Source organism: Cottoperca gobio, chromosome 20 (assembly GCF_900634415.1).
Source record: "Cottoperca gobio chromosome 20, fCotGob3.1, whole genome shotgun sequence".
Classification (NCBI taxonomy): domain Eukaryota; kingdom Metazoa; phylum Chordata; class Actinopteri; order Perciformes; family Bovichtidae; genus Cottoperca; species Cottoperca gobio.
In genome coordinates this window covers 14844024-14861057 of record NC_041374.1, presented here as the reverse complement: position 1 = coordinate 14861057, position 17034 = coordinate 14844024, and the positions used below count along the sequence as shown (strand labels likewise).

Genomic DNA, 17034 nt, shown 5'->3' with positions numbered 1-17034 from the left:
AAATAAATCTGAAAGACACATTTATAATTTATAATAGAAAAAGAAAAATGTAAAAAACTGCGTTTCAATTTGAATTCTTAAATCAGTAATATCATAACAGCTGTATGGTAGCAGCGAGAAATAGGATATTCATTAGTTGCCTTAAATTATGCATCTTACATCTCACAACTGCTTGTGATTGTTAACGCAGCACAATCAAGGGAAATTATTGTTACAAGAATTTGAATCTAGCCTCAATTTATTCACTGAAAAAAAGTTTATATTGTATGTACAGAGAATGGCAGAAACAGTTCTTAACGATACACTGCAGTAAAAAGGAAAATTGCACTGTGCTTACATATTAGTCATTTTTTTACCACCATGGTACCATATTGTGGATAATAAAAGACAATGAGGGATGGTCATAAAAACACAATGAAACAATAACAATATATTTCTCATTTCTCCCAGGATGAAAAAAAATAAAATCACAACAATACAGAAATAATAGCTTTATGGGAAGAATCCATGTGTCAGAGGCGGCGCACACACATTAATTACACAACAGAAATAATAAACGTGCATTATGGGATATTATCAAATTTGCATATGAGGAGAGAAAAAAAAACTCATTAGATATTGTAGGCACTTGAACCCCCCCCCCCCACCCAGTTCATGTTGGAGACACATAAAAACACCAGTTAAAACTGATTCTATATCAGTGTTGGACACACACACACACACACACACACACACACACACACACACACACACACACACACACACACACACATACACACACACCTAGTCTGCCCCAGAAAAACAAACACACGTCTGAAACTTACAGACAGAAGGAGATAAATGAAGAGAAGAAGAGACAGATAAAGTGAGTGCAGCCTTGCTAGTAACCTCCTGTTTGTACCGCAGACTCGGAGGAATAGTTGTGATTACTCCATTGACTGAATCATCTGCAAGGTCAGGCCTCCTATCTTCTCTCCCTCCTACTCCTCTGCTCTTCTCCCACTCAGCAGCCAAGTGGTTCATATGGCTGCCAAGACATATTCATAGACATATTGGAGCATCCAGTTACTGGCAGCATTCACAGACACTTAAACACATGTCCACCTACACACACACACACACACACACACACACGCACACACACACACACACACACACACACACACAGGAACATTGGTAGACGAACAAATATGTTACTCTATTTAACATCCACTTATATTTGTAAGAACACTACTGTTTTCATGTACTTGTGAGGATAGACCCTCCATTGTAATAATTCTAGAGATCCTAGCCTTAACCTACTCTAACCCTTGCATGCATGAACTTTATCTTAATCCTTTAGATGTACAAATTCATTTCAATGTTTATTAATGGGACATAGACGGCCATTCTTTCTATATAAACAACTGCTTGTTAACAGTGGAAAATAGGTTTAAAATATGGTAAGACATGGATCTTTCAAATATGGCATTACATAGTTTGTAACTTCCTGCTCCATTTCCAAAAAGCAGCGTGTTTACATGCAATTACTGCAGGAAACCAGGTAACAGTTGTATTTTCCGGTGATTTCATAAACATAATGTAAACCAGAAACCCTACCCACGAGGGGGATTACGGAAAGCTGATTTCCCGAAGCAGATTTCTGCTGTAAAAGGCAGCTTCCTTGGCTATGTGTATGCGTGTAACCAGGTTTAACATGTATACATTAGCATGACAAAGACTTCAGACATGAAAAGTATCGCTGGGACAGCAGGAAAGATCATTACAACTTTCCAACTGAAACTGACACAAAGTAAACCTCTTGAAGTCTAAATGAGAAGATTTCTACCGCTAAACACTTAACAATTTGTCAAATTCAATCACATTCCTCACAAAGCAGCATATTGAAAAATCCGATTACTGATTCTTCAGTTAGCTGAGTAACCTGGTTTCCTTTGGGCATGTAAATGTACTGAGAGGCAAAATGACCCCAAAATCTGATAATTAGGGTAAATCAATACATTTTAATCTCAATACTTAACCTAAGCCAAACCTAATCTTAACTGTAACCCGAAATGAATCCTCACCTTTGTCCTTCAAGAAAAACAACCTCACATGCCCTCAATCTGTCAACTAAAGCTTGTTCTTACAAGGATGGAAATACACACACAGCCACACACACTGGGTGATATATATACACTCACACACCCACACACACTGGGTGATATATATACACTCACACACACACACACACACACACACACACACACACACACACACACAGACTGAAAATGCACCATTAATTATTGATTGATCGACAGAAAGGCTTCCAAATGGTTTTCTACCAATGGACATAATCATGAGAAGAAAACAAAATCAGCTCCATTGTATCGGGCAGATGGCTCGGCAGTCCCCCACTGAGGCCACCTACTGCAGAGCCGATGTGGTTTCCTATGTAACCAGCCTGATGAAATATTCAGCGAGGAACAACTCAGACACCTCGAGGCCAGCGGGCTTCGGTTACAGCCAAATCATTCTAGGCGAGCACGGGGCCAGAGCCACGCTGGCAAGGTCGCTGTTTCTTCCTTCTCGACATACATGTCAACACACACAAACACACACACACACACACACACACACACACACACACACACACACACAAAGGGGCCCATTCATTTTTAATGTGGTACATTAATTAATAACCCAGAGCCGACCCCATTTACACTGCTGGATTCCCTGGGTGGGCGGGACAGGGTAGGAATAAAGGAGGTTTAAAGCCGTTTTCCTCCACTGAGAGCTTCGTATAGTGACGGTGACAATGTGAAGGGAAGAAACGGAGATAAAGCAGCCGGCAGAAGAAGAGAGAGAATCCAGGATTATCATATTGAATATGAGAGGGGGTTATAGAAGGAGGATAACGACTCTGGGTAAGTTTCCAAAAGGGACATTTCCCTGAACTGAGAAGCGGGTGAGGGGGTTTAGCTGTCATGCCCAAAACCCAAGCTCTGACTCCACAGTTCACACAAGCTGCTTAACCTCCACACTTTGTCACTACATGCCAACTCCTGACAGCACTCACACACACGCATAGGTGCACACAAGCTATGCACTCACATGAATGCGTAGTGCTCGTCAAAGTCAGCATGACCTGCAAAAATAAGTCTCATTCACACAACCGTGGTATCGACTAAGATTTCCGCCGGCACCCGAGTGGCACAAAAACATGCCTGAGCCGTGTCTCGTGCTCGGGGTTATCATATTTAGGACGCACTGCTGTCATGATGGCCCAAACCCATTGACTTCAGCTGTGATGTCTGCTCTACTGAATCCATCAGATGGATGGGTCAAATCTGAAGATCGTAAGCCAAAACAATGGGGCTAATGACTACAGAAAGTGAACAATCGATGGGCTAGAAGGCACTTATACAAGTAGTAAGATGATTATGATTCCGGACAGTAAAACATAACAAATCCTTTCTTTTTGACAACTAAAAGGATAATGGTTCACATCATAAAAAAAAAATCTTTTTTTTCTTTTTAAATATCAACATTTTCTATTAACAGTCCCATAAAAATCTTTGTTTCTCAGCATTTTACATAAAAACAGACTCTTTGTCCTCTTTGTATTTCCCCCTGTTAATACTCTTTAGAAGCATTCCTAATCTCCAAGAAGTTTCACTTTCTAGTTCCCAGTCACTGTCTCAGGAGTAAAACAGCCTCCCTTTCTCCGAACCCTGGAGCCTGCTGAGCTTGGCGAGCTGAGAAGGCGACGGAGGTACGTCTTGTCTGTAGGGGCCCTTGGACTGAGGTAGGGCCTGCATCGGGGCGGACCCTGGGGCCTGAGTGTGGTCTCTGTTTTGGTCGTAGGTGATGCTGCTGGGGGTTTCCTGTGGTGCAGGTGGCTGGGCCTTGTTGGCCTCCTGCTCTCTGCGTCTCTGCTCCTGCCTCAGCAACTCCTGAGTCTCTAAGAGGACGCGGGCATTGAAGCTGGATGTTGCCAGGTAGCCGTTACGTGATCCCTGGCTGCCGGAGTGGCGAGGGTTCTCCTTGGATGTCTGGAATCCCTCTGCTGGCATGTACACCTTGTCCCACGAATCCTGGGACACCGCGCTGGGGGTCTTACGAGGTTGCCTAAACACACAGAGAAAGGTAAAGAGGTCAATCGCACTGTTGAGTGAGTCACCTTAAAAATAACCTGAATCTAAAGGGGCCAGAGGAGGAGAGTAACTGCTCTGAAAAGATTGCTTTTTTTCTGTGGCGGCCCCTGGGTCAGTGCTATTCAAGGGGAATTCAAAAGAAACTGCACTTCAGCAGAGAATGTGGCCATTTTGACATTTTGTGAAATTAAAAGGGGGATGTGGTAACGGCGTTGAGTTAAAATACTGAAGGCGACATGAGTGGAGCAAAGAGGAATCTGTTATAATATGCTGCATGATTACACTGAATCCTGTTATTTGAAGACAGAGACATGAAAGAGACAGGAAACAAACGGGGGAAGCCTGAAATGCCAACGGCACTATTAGTTCCACGTTGTAAACAAACACAAATGTTAAAACCTCCCCGAGAAAAATGGCTGCTTTCATCCATTTAACTGCTTTTTGGAGATGCGGACGGGTGCACTTACAGCACAGACAGAGTAATGGCAGGCTTCACAGCGTTATATGCCTTCTACTCATCTTCAGTCTGCCTGCCAGCCTCTACACTGACAGGACAGCCCAAGATGCACACGTATTATCTGTAATACAAAAACAAAATAACGCCCAAACATGCCTTCCGCCACACATGCCCCCCTTTCTGAAAATTGGCCTGGAAAGCTGTCAATGGGAACTGCCAGGTCTTTGGCTAAAGTGTTGAGTCTGCTCCTCCATTATTAGGATCCATTAAGGCCGCTGTGCGATGGAAGACCTGTGTCTTTTGCGTGAGGATACTAAGAGAAATCCCATTCACACCTCACTGACCCGCCGTGTGCTTAAGCACTTTTGAGTTCACGGCACACAATCCTGCAGAGGAAGGCGGGGGCCCGGCATGCTTTTAAGCCAAAATGCCTCCATTTCTTCTTCTCAGACTGAGTCTCATTCCAGAGAGGCTGACAGGAACAGAAGGCAGAACAGGCTATTTGTTTTGTCCAAAGCACTTGTGTTTTCTTGTCTAAAACTGAAACCTCACAATGGAGATGATAACAATCAAATCTACCTTCAACCTTGATTTGTTATTTTGTACGTACTGCAATGTTGCTCGACGGAGAGAAAGATGATAGATTTGACCGAGCCGAAAGTAAAAAAACATAAATTCTCTAAAAGCTTGATTTATAATTGTACGTTAAGGGCTTACACCGTAACTACGGACCTGGAACACATAGCCACCGAAGATAAGCCGTAGCTGATGTGTTTTTCTTACTCAAAAATGTAACTACACATTCTACACGTTACACGTTACTACAGAGATATCGCTTGGTGACCGCAAGAACTGTGATTGGCTGTTTCTATTTCCTCCTACAAGTTCCTGACTGTTGATAGTAAAGGAACAGCGGGAGTTGAAGAAAGACTCTGCTTTTTAGTAACACTCATCTAGCAAGGTCTCCACTGCAAACCTTCTGATCATTACACTACAGTAGTCTCCTATTGAGTAATAAGACAAGCCAAAAAATGTTAGAAGAGTCATGGATGTAACTCCAGTCCTGTAAGTACATGCACAGCCCACTATCACTCTGTACCACAAAGCAAACACAGTTACTGCGGGGAATACAGTACAGGCCTGATCATTTACATTACATCAAGGGTTGCAGTTGGCATATAAATGAATGTACTCCAACGCTCTCAATTAAAACCTATGTCGTAGATATCTACGGCACGCTGCCATTTACCCATTGGGTCAAGCATAAATTCAGCAGGATTTCGAGCTAACTGTACGAATATGAATAACTGTATTTTCTTCTTCTTTCTTGCAAGTTAATTCCCCTTAAACATATCTTTTTTTCTACCGCCATCTCCATGTAATTCTAATGAGAATCCCACAATTCCAGCATTACTAATGAAGACCATTGTGGTCCACAATATCTAAGAGCAAGTGAAGCACATGACTGTAACGTCTGAGCCTTTGTGAGCTAAGGGTCCAGGTCTTAGGTCTTTGCATGCATTTATGCACTGTACATTTGCTACACTGACACATTATCTTGTTCCACTCTGTGTATGTGTGTGCATGCATGTAGAGCATGTGTAAGTATGAGGGTAATTGGCAGAGGGGCAGATGTAGGGACAGACTGCAGAGAGAGCCCACCACATGCTTCATATCTGGGTTTTGCTGTCTGGGCGAGCCGCCATGCGTTTACACCCCGGCTTGGCTTACAGAGCAGCCAGCGCAGCTCATGAGGAGCCGCTTATTTAGAAACCCGGGACGCTTGTTGCACGAGGCAGCGATCTACGTTACCAGAATGACCCTTTAGGTTTTAAAAGTAGAAAAGGGAAGAAGGCAGATTTAGCGGGAAAGTCTTCGGTGGCGTTGAGAAGAGAGCAGAAATGGCATTGTTCCACAGGAATGTAATCGTGATTGATGCGTCAGGGGAGTCAGTTCTCTTATCACCTCTACTCCTGTGCCAGAATATGTCACAAAGTAGATTAGTTACATCTACAGAGGGAGGGGATGGGAAAATACATCATGCCAAAGACTGGGGTAAATTTAGAATGACAGAACATAACAAACAAAGCCAGGAAGTTGGCTCGCAGAGAAATCTGTGACCGCTGTGTGTTTCTTTAAAACAGCTGGGAAGAATCAGTTTCTCAGTTTATGAGAAGGAGGAGAAAGCACACATACACATGCACACAAACAAAATGATTAAGGAAAAAAAACAAATGAAGGCAATGGGCAGTGGAACAATCGTTGCTATAATGTACAAATAATTTGTCTACAAACCTGGAATAATGTTTTCTTTATTGCATGGAACAACGTTGTTTTGGCTGAGGAATGCAAGAGCTACTGGCAGTTCACACAGGCCACATTTAAGAACCTTATCTTAACTGGATTCATGTGTATGTTTATGTGTGTGAGTGCACCTCTTCCTGGCTAATCAGTAGTCTCTCTTTCCTACTAACTCACTCGTTCCTCTCCCGGCCCCTCTCGCCCTCCACTGCCTGTCACTGCTAATCCTGCTCCGACAACAAGCCTTCATTAGTGCTCTTCCAATCCTCACATCCCAGACAGCCAGCTAAGCCTGGCCGTCATCAGATAACCAGCTACCATGTCTTCTTCTGGAAGCTCTTTGGGAAGGAGGGTTATTTTTTGTGGGGGAATGTCCCCTTTCGACTGAACGGCTGACTGCTACAGCTTCCTGTTTTGGAAGAGAAGGACAGGATGAAGGGGTTCCCAAAGAGAGGTGGTTGGAGTTGGAGGGAATTGTGGTTATTAATCTGGGGATGTAAGACTTTAGCTCTTTAATGAGGAGCCGTGCCGAGACACAAACTCTGAGAAGCTTTAGCCGGGGTCAAACGTCAAGCCTGAGCTCATGCGACTCTTCGCAAAAAGACGCTATGAGATTATGAGAGGAATGCATATCAAAGGCCATCCTCGCCAGGATTTTCGGCCGGCCGGATGAACTTTCCCAAGAGAAGGAACTCGCTGAGAGGGGAGGGCTGGAGGCAACTGTCACATCACATGAGATGCCAGCAGATAACACCTATGAAGTGCATGCACAGATCGCTCTGGCTTATACAGACCACATTGATTATGCGTCCATGTGGACCGCAAATCCATAGCCATGGACAGGAACATGTTTTAATCGACCCGGCTGTGACTGTTCAGAGAGAGCAGAGCAAAAAGAGGATGGCTGAAGAAGAAGAAATGATTGCTGTTTGTGCAGGGAGAGATAAAAATCACAGGAGAGCAGAGTTACTCTGGCCAAGAAACATTAAAAGACCACATACACACACACACACACACACACACACACACACACACACACACACACACACACACACACACACACACACACACACACAATTTAAGTGTTCCGGCTTTGTTTAAACTGGCAAAGCAGCAAAGCTTAAATAAATCAGACTTCACTGAAAATACCGTACATTTCACAATACAAAAAACTAACATTGGATTGTTTTCAATGGGGAAATATTTAACAGGGAGAGGAAATGATGTTTATTTTATAACTAACCTTAAATTTCTGTGTCAGTCAGTCAAAGTATAGAATGTACTGTATGTCTTTTGTGACTTTCTTTTCAAGGATGTAATACTTGAAATGTAGAAAGGTTCCACCAGCAACGGTTGGCTTTGCTACTTGCAGTGAGCTTCATGGGATTGGTCGAGGCCCAGATACACACATGCACCTCCCCCCCACACACACACACACACCCACCCACCCAACGCCTCAAGATGTAAGATATGGTAAGCTTTATTGGCATGTCTTTGAAATATATGCAAAAGAATCAAAACAGGAAGATCAAGAAGACGAAAGGCAGCCGTTGTAGCGCTGAAGTTGTGCAAGGCGCGATATTGCCCTGAAAAAAGAAATCCACTCATTTCACCACTTCTTCAGGGTGAACATTGACTTAATGAAAGCGAACATCAGTCAAATAATTCAAAGCGATCACATTAAATGATTTCATTCAAAGAGTTTTGCTAAGAATCTTTTAAATGTCCGGAGATGAGTTCAACGCTTTGTGGTGATTGACTTTGTAACCAAAGACATATGTTAAAGAAAGTGTAGAGAAAAAAAGGGTACAGCCACGAATGTAAGGGAATGGAATTGATGAAAATCGGGGGGGAAAAAAGGCAAAAGGGAGAGGTTGTAAAAGGGCAGGAAGAATTCGATAAGTCACAGAGGGAGGAGGGATAGAGACAGAGAGAAGGGAGAGGAGGTCTCACCGTGGCAGGGAGCTGTACTGTCGTTGTGCTTGTTGGAAACCATCTCTGTCCTCTTGCTGCTGTTTCTGCACCTGACTATCAACCGTTATGGAATGCCGTCCGCTCGGTGTCTCCGTCCCATTGCTCACCTGTAACATCCATAAAATGACACCAATCAAGATAAGCACACGGTAATATAGAAAGAAAAATAATTCAACCCTAAATGATTGCCATTTCTGTTTTCTGGTAAAAGAAAACACACATCACACACACATACACATGCACACACACACACACTAGATGATGGAATATATTTCCCTCAGCACAGCAGGTGGTTTGTCAGTGTGATGCCTCCTGTGTGTTATGATCCGCTCAGGGATCAGGAAGGTAGTAGGTGTGATTCCATAATGATAACAAAAAATTGCACCTGTGCCAGTGGATGAAAAGTCCCCCGTCACCAAATCTTTCTATCAATTACAAATCCTTGGCTCACTAGAATGCTGGACCGTTGGCACTAACATTCTTCATGCAGAACGAGGCCTACAAAAGAGACAACCATACGGCAGAGGATGACTGACGATATTAAATCAGAGAATGTGAGGATATTTTCTTTTCTGGAATGTCTTTTCTGATAAAAGGCAATATTGTCAAAAATGAAGATTATTTTATCCTTGGAATAAACCGTTTCCTATCTTTAACAAGTGTACGTCCAGAAACAGCGGTTGGGATTGTTGGGTAGGTAGACTCAAGTCACAGGTGCACGAATATACAAAAACACTTCATTAATATTCAAAATGGCTGAAAAAACCCTTACAATGCATTTGTGGTTAATGCGTTCCTTTGCAGGATTTAGAATGAATGTGTCGTTACTGTACTTCACAATCAAAATGCTAGCTACTCTCTGTGCTGTTTGTGTGAATCAGAGTGCTCATCACATTATATAACATGTTATATAACTGTGTATTTCTGAACAAAGTAAACACCACAGTAGACAGAAAATATCAATGAGAGTCACAAGTTACTGCTTAATTTCACAGATTTGCGTGTGACTACACACCACTAACCTGTACCAGTGTGCGTGTGTGTGTGGTTGTTGTCTGATCGTCGGCGGGGTTGACATGGAGATATCATCTCCCTCAACACTAGCACGCTGCTAACGAGCTGGCTGATGAAAGAACATGACAAGCCAATTAAACAGAGTCGAGCTGATGAGGTGTAGCGACCGTGACTTTGACCAAGTGTCACTTTTCATAAGGCGTGGACGGTAACGCGGTAGGCAGGTGAAGACGGCTTGTGCGTGTGCATTTCTGCTAAATAGATATTACCAATCATTTTCACAATGGTACCTACCAGCAGAAGAATCAGTGTTTGGTAACATAGGAAGACATTTTCTTATGTGTGGAACATCTGTGTGCATGTGTTTGTGGGACGAGTGGTAGAAGAGGGTGTAATAGTACGTGACAGAATGGATTGATGGAGTAAAGGTGTGTTGGACAGGCAGCCAGCAAAAATGTCTTCTTGGAAACATCTTGTATTCTTGAAATGGCTGCTTTCCACCTCACTTGGACAGCTGCAATAACAGCGCAATTACATTTCACTCAGCGTCAATAACAAGTCCTTTCTCATGCCGTCCAATTCCTAAAAAATAACAGTATTCCACGTGGGTGAAGTGAATTGGACTCATGTGTTTCAGGTTTCGCTGTAACAACACATTCCACCAGCTCAGAAAGTGTAGAGCACATAAACGAATATCAGATGAACAGTAAGGGGAAAAGGATAAATTATTTTACTGGGGCCAAATGTGGTGGTGAGAAAATAATTAGTCACGCACACTAAAACCTTTTAATGGGATTTGAAAAGGAAGTGGTGAAGAATCCGAAGGTGCTTGACGCTTCGGTTTAAAACCGAAGGGGTGGAGGTAGATGACGCCATGTCACGAGAAATGCATGAGAAATAGCCATGAGAGAAAATCAGTCAGTGTAATGGCATTATCAGGGAAGGAGAATCAGATTATTCCATGTTAGGCCTGGAATACAATGCCATATAAAACATGACATTTGTCGAAATCGAATCAGAGACGTCCGTGTTCGTTTTTATCCAATAATGTGAAAAATGATGTCAATACGGCACGCTTTTATCTCTCCCGCTTCCTTGGTGGTGTCAGAGACAAAGCAGGGAGAAAAAAAAAGAAATCTCCACCTGTTTAAACATAAGAGCATTCACAGACGGTGAGTCGGGGGGGACGTAATTATGAAAATTATTTGCAGCTATCAAAAATCCAGAACCAGGAAAGCAGCTGGGAAGGCGTTGAGCTCTAAAAGTTCCAAGGTGTAATATTTCTTGGTTCAGAGCTGGTCACAGACCTTTCAGATATCAAAGCAGGTTGCTGTGATTGGTCAGCACTAACATATGGCTTTGCTGCCCACACTCCTCATGATGCTATGTTTGTAGCCCAGCACATAGGGAAGAGTTTGAAGAGAGACGACCTGCTGTACACAAACAGACATATGGAAGACATTAAGTAGCTGATGGGAAGACGCAACAAGGAGAAAGTGAGAGAACGGTGAAACGCCACATCCTGACAAACACTACGGTTGGTCACTCTTAAAGTCCTCGACCCAATTCCCCCAATTTATTATAAGCAAGTCCGGTCCATTTGTGGTCGCCGGGGTGTGTAGCTCCGGGCGTAGTATCCATCTGAACGCAAGCAGTGTGGTCTGCTGTTTCCCAGTCGCTGGCCCAGGAAACCATGGTGAAACGGAAAGCGTTGGTTATCTCAATATCACTTAAGGACTCCACAGCATGCACAAATAGCTGAACAAAATGCTAGAGTCTTATCTTTTATTGTGAAGATATCTGTGTGGGGTAATAATACTGAAATGCATTATTATGTCGACACAAGAGAAGTGTAATCGCTTTGTTCTCCTCTTCTCCCTCAGTTCTAAATCTTATCTGTGAACACACACACACACACTCAGTTTCGTATCAAAGTATATTGAGTGCACTAACAAAAAGCTGGGTGGGCATGCATACATCTGTGCACATTTACGCTCTGAGTGATGATGAGATGTGTCTGGAACAATGCACCAATATTGCATTTGCCATAAAAAATAAATCCATTTCACAGCCCCAACAAGCTACATAACTGTAGGATTGTGATATGCGGATAAAGAATGTCAGCAAGTCATGTTGCTTATGGCGTTTGTAATCACGAGATCAGTAAACCACGCTTTGCTGCATGCACTACATTGAACAGCAATATCCATAATTCACCCATGCGGCCTTGACAGCTAGCGTTAGCGAACCATTGGGAAGAAGCTCGACAAAAGATTGATCAATATCATCATAATCGACATAACCAGCTGTGGTTGGAAAATCCTGCCGGGTTATTTTTTAGCGATCGAGATAGTAGCGAGGAGACAATGAGTTAGTCCACGTGTCCAAGATGCATCTTGAAGAGAGAGAAACCTCTCAGCGCTATTAAAAAGAAGCCTCACAGGTACAAATCAAGAGTGGCTAAAGGATTTCCCTGCTAACTTTCATCATATGTTACGGTCCTCTTCTGCGAAGTTTGTGTGGTCAAGCTGTGAAAAGAAGCTACCAGAGGAAACTGGCTATATTGCAACAATATCTGTGAGAATTCACTCGCAAGTGCATGCAAATATGGACAAAATGACCTTATGCTTGGCCGCATCACATGACACACTCCATATACTGTGTGACTGGGGTCATGGGCTCACACGCTGCATGGGACAGAGCTATGTTGTCTTAACTCTAACCTTTTTTAGCCCATGGGAAGTCGAGGGACTGTGGCTAAAAGTGGCTTATTATTCACGGGGTCACATATGGAAGAGTTAGCTGTACATAATCAAACACCCAGAAAGATGAAAGCAACATATTCAGAGTAACCCTAGATTGCATAAACACAGCAAATGTTTGCAGACACATGTATCCTGGTAGCAGTAGATAACGATAATAAAATCAAAATAATTCACATAAATGAGGGCGTTGCAGGCTGCCGTCGGTGTGTTTGAAGTAAGGTACCAGCGTGGCGCTCGCACTACTCTGTGTGGTCATGCTCATTGGCGCTCCAATCCAACAGCAGAAATTGATTTTATTGCTGCAGACAGAGAGTGAGGGAGAAAAAAAGGCAACTCTTTGGAAAATACATAGAGCTTTATGATGAACATCTGGAAATCCCCTCTCGAAGAGCAGCACGGAGGGAGGGAGGGAGGGAGAGAAAACATGCCAGCTCTAATTCTGCGTGTTGGCTTGGGGGCAACATGATAGACAGGGCTTCTCGTGTCCTGGTCATTATTCCATTAAGGAGGAGCCGGGGGTTCGAGGACTGACCTAAGCGTTGTCGTTACAGGCGTTCACAGCAGACATACCTGAGCTCAGTCTCACACACCCCAGAGACGAGCCAGGGGTCAACTCACAGAGAGGGAGCCTCACACGGCTCCATGTGCTCCCTTTGTGTCTGTTCCTCATTATGATCATCATTTTAATGCACTTTTTCTGTTTTGAAAACATTTTTTAAAAAGTTCTGTTTGGAATCAGTGGAAGAGGATATTGGATACTATTGGGCAACAAATAAAGTAAATCAAATAAGAAATATGACTGTGCAGACACTGCTTTTTTATTAATCGTTTGGTAACTCACACTACACAGTGTAGGCCTTTTTATGCTCACACTGTACAGATCAATTGACTGGCCACGACATGGAGCTCTAACTGAATGTAAACACATAACCCCCCCCCGTTGATTTTGTACAGTGACAATTCCAATAAAGTTTATTCAAACATGACGACTACATCCCAACCAATGTTCACAGAAAGAGAGTGAGGCAGCATGACTTTGTACAATTCTACTATGAACATAAGCGAAAAATGAAGGACCAACATATGTCTGGAGGATGCAAACAGACTGGTCTGTCTGAGAATATTGTATATCACAGTATATATAGTGATATAGTATCACAGTACGTCTCAAGACTACAGCTTTAGCCACAACATTTAAAACACTCCAGTCCGTAACAGCTTTAGGTGAGTTTCAAAGTTACTTATTGAAACCTGAATACAGTTCTTGAAAAATACCAGTCTCACATGTATGTCAATTTAGAAGCTTTCATACAATATTGAAATTTGAACATTTCCATGCCAACTTGTCAAGACCGAACGGTGAAGCTCAACTTTTAAGCCATCGTGTGATACGATCCAGCAGCTACTAAATAGACCTTGAGGTGAGATATTTTTTGTCAGTATTACTTTAAATCATACTATCTGGATAAGTGACGGAGAAAATCTGAGCTGGTGCTGTTTGTTTTTGTAAGAAATAGACGGTTTAAATATTACAACCGAGGCATGCCTGGAGATTCTAGCAGTTGCTCCTGTTCTGGCTTGTGAGATCTGTGTGGAAGCCGTTACAACGTAACCTTGAGTACTCAGGGACAATGTGCATCAAAGTGCAGTTTTACAGACTCTGATGTGGGAGGCATTTAACTGCCTTCTCAACAGCTTGCCTTTTCATGGTTACATTCACTGAAAGTTGTGAGTGGAGGTCACAGAGGTTTCACTTTCATCATTATGGACAACGTTCAACAATGACAATGTGTCAGTTTTAAAAATTGGAAACTGCAAGTGAAGTATAAAAAGTGCATTTCACCTCTTAGCCCTGCGTCTTTCCGTACTCCTCTCAAAGCTTTTTCTTTCTCTTTTCAAAAATGCCACCTCACATGTTTCCCCTGGGGGATTTTTTAAGTATCAAAATGCTACCTCATCCTCCTCAAATAGAGCCATATCCATCCTGCTTTTTGATGACAGTAAGACAGGGTTTCCCTCGAGTTCCTCTAATCTGTGTCGACACATAGTATGGGCAGGCCTGTATCTTTCCTAACAAGCTCTGCCGTTGTAAATCCTTGTTCGCAGGACTAAAATAACATGAAAGAGGACTAATAAAATAGACTTCAATACTCCAGGGCTGCCCCTATATCTTATTACCAGTGGAGTAGTCGGGGTATGCTCAGCAATGTCAACAATCACATGCAATTAGGAGCTCAGAGGCTCAGAGAGACACACTGAGACTGCTTAGTGCTGAACAAACGGTTAGCATCTCACTTTGGGAGCCAGAACGGAGAGAGAGAGAGAGAGAGAGAGAGAGAGAGAGAGAGAGAGAGAGAGAGAGAGAGAGAGAGAGAGAGATTAAGAAAACAGTGGCAAGAGATGTCTGCGTTCAGTGATTCTCAACCATCAGTGGGACTAACACTGATGGAAATCCAGAGCAATAAAAGTCTGCTTTGCTCTCTATAAAACATGGTGGGAAGGATGCTGTAATGTCTAACCCAAACTCATTCAGACAATAGGAAAAACAACAAAAGATCCCGGCCACATCCGCCACATCCTCATAATTGGATGCCAAATATTTTAACTATCAAGGTCTGACATTCTGACCCATAATTTAGAAAATAACTCCGCTTGGTGTAACAATTCCCTTCCGTCTACAACCAGGTCAGGAAAGTCAAAGGACAAAAAAAAAGCTATGTCAGTTTGAAGCCATTAAAGCTCAAACATATACAAATATTTGACCTCTAACATGTTCCGGCTTGATGATATACGTTTGGCTCTGTTATTGTTTGGTTATAGTTAAACATAAAGAGGATGTATGACCTTAAATAAAGTGTCAACCGATGAGTTATATCACTCCTAACAAACTTAGAAGTCAGAGTTAAGTAAATGGTGGCACAGCATGTTAAGATAATCAGGGATATAATACGCTATGTGGAAAGATGAAAGTGTTTCTTTACTTAAACTCCAGGCGCGGTCGCACAGCAGGATGGAATATGAGATCAGGTCTGAATGAATTAACAAAGGAATTAACTTGATTACATTTTTCCAATTATGAGAAGTAAATCCCATTGTTGGTTCAGATCAATCAGGAGAATGGCTTAAAAAAAACTCTCAAATTTTAATTTAAAAAGTCTTCATTTAAAAATCCCTTTAATCAAGACTAATGGAAATGGGAAATGAACAGTGTGCCTCACTGTCTTCATTGCTCTCCCCTTACTTTGCCTCAAAGTCCTGAACAATCACTTATCATAGAATGTTCCCCTTGTTCATCTCCTCCTTCCTGCCGTACTGTATGTGTGTCATATTTCCTAGACAGACTCAGATGTGAGTAATTAGCAATTAGTTCCAGGTCAAAGGTCGGACCCAGGAATTAGAAATTAGTCAAAAAATTGGCAGAAGTTGGGACTGAAGCCAAACGTTTTAGCGGCATGAGTCAGATGGTTTGGCAGTCATACAACACTGATGGCCCAAAAGGATGACGGGGTCAGACGATGGAACCATTGGAAGTTAATGTCGTGCTGGGGCTTCGCACTGTCAATCATTATTCATTTCACTAGTCAGATTGTTATTATTGTTCATCGACTCAACACAAAACGTTTTCATCTCTCCTGGGAATGATCGCAGGAAACAATTCGAGTGTATGCCCAGTGGGGTCATCAGTTTGAAAGAATAAAATGTACTGTAACATTTTTATCTACTGTGTATTTGGTCAAATGAACTGGGTAATACCTGTACTCATCAAGAGAATACCAATATCAAAAGGTATTTTCTGTTCTGTAGAAACATTGAAATACTAAAATCTTGATTTGTTGCCAACTCCTACACAATGATATTATTATGCTGTGTTACAGAGAAGTGCCCAACTCTGATCAAAGTAAGGTCACGTCAAAAGTAGATAGTCGAAGAAATAAGATCCAGGAATCTAACTATTTGAGTGTAAGAAATCCATTAGGCAGCTGGGGGAATCCCTCTAAGAGCTCTGGGTGTGGGGTGTTTTGGAGAATGTGTATCTGTGCAGCTCAGCGCCACTCTGATGGAGCGCAGCTCCTATTGAACACTCACCCAGGACTGGTTGAAGCTGTAGGTGTGCCTATGGTCCTCCACATCATCCTCCTGCCTGGTCTGCTGGAACTCGTGCCTCAGCATTTGTATCCGGTCGTGGTTACTGGGAGCCATCTGACTGCTGGGAGAGAGAGAGAGAGAGAGAGAGAGAAAGGGGAGGTGAGATAGCGGGACTTGTTGTTTTGAATCCAGATAGCACGCTTAGCGGTTATCAGGATTTTTCCAGCAAGCTCTCACTCAGAAATAATACCTGACACATTACTTGCTTTTTCACATCTGAATAATTCACTTGACCACCTTA

At 42.6% G+C, this 17034-nt stretch overlaps 1 protein-coding gene across 1 annotated transcript in view; it reads right to left on the bottom strand.

Annotated features, from left to right (window-relative positions):
* Nucleotides 1–2249: 2249 nt before the first annotated feature.
* The window catches only part of LOC115025632 (partitioning defective 3 homolog), a 313173-nt gene continuing 298388 nt past the window's right edge, over nt 2250–17034 (bottom strand). The window contains exons 24-27 of the mRNA XM_029458033.1: nt 16734–16854; nt 11121–11138; nt 8848–8957; nt 2250–4110 (exon numbers count right to left, since the gene is read on the bottom strand). Of these exons, the coding sequence (XP_029313893.1) occupies nt 3681–4110; nt 8848–8957; nt 11121–11138; nt 16734–16854 (679 nt within the window). The 3' untranslated portion in view covers nt 2250–3680. The remainder of the gene's footprint in view (nt 4111–8847; nt 8958–11120; nt 11139–16733; nt 16855–17034) is intronic.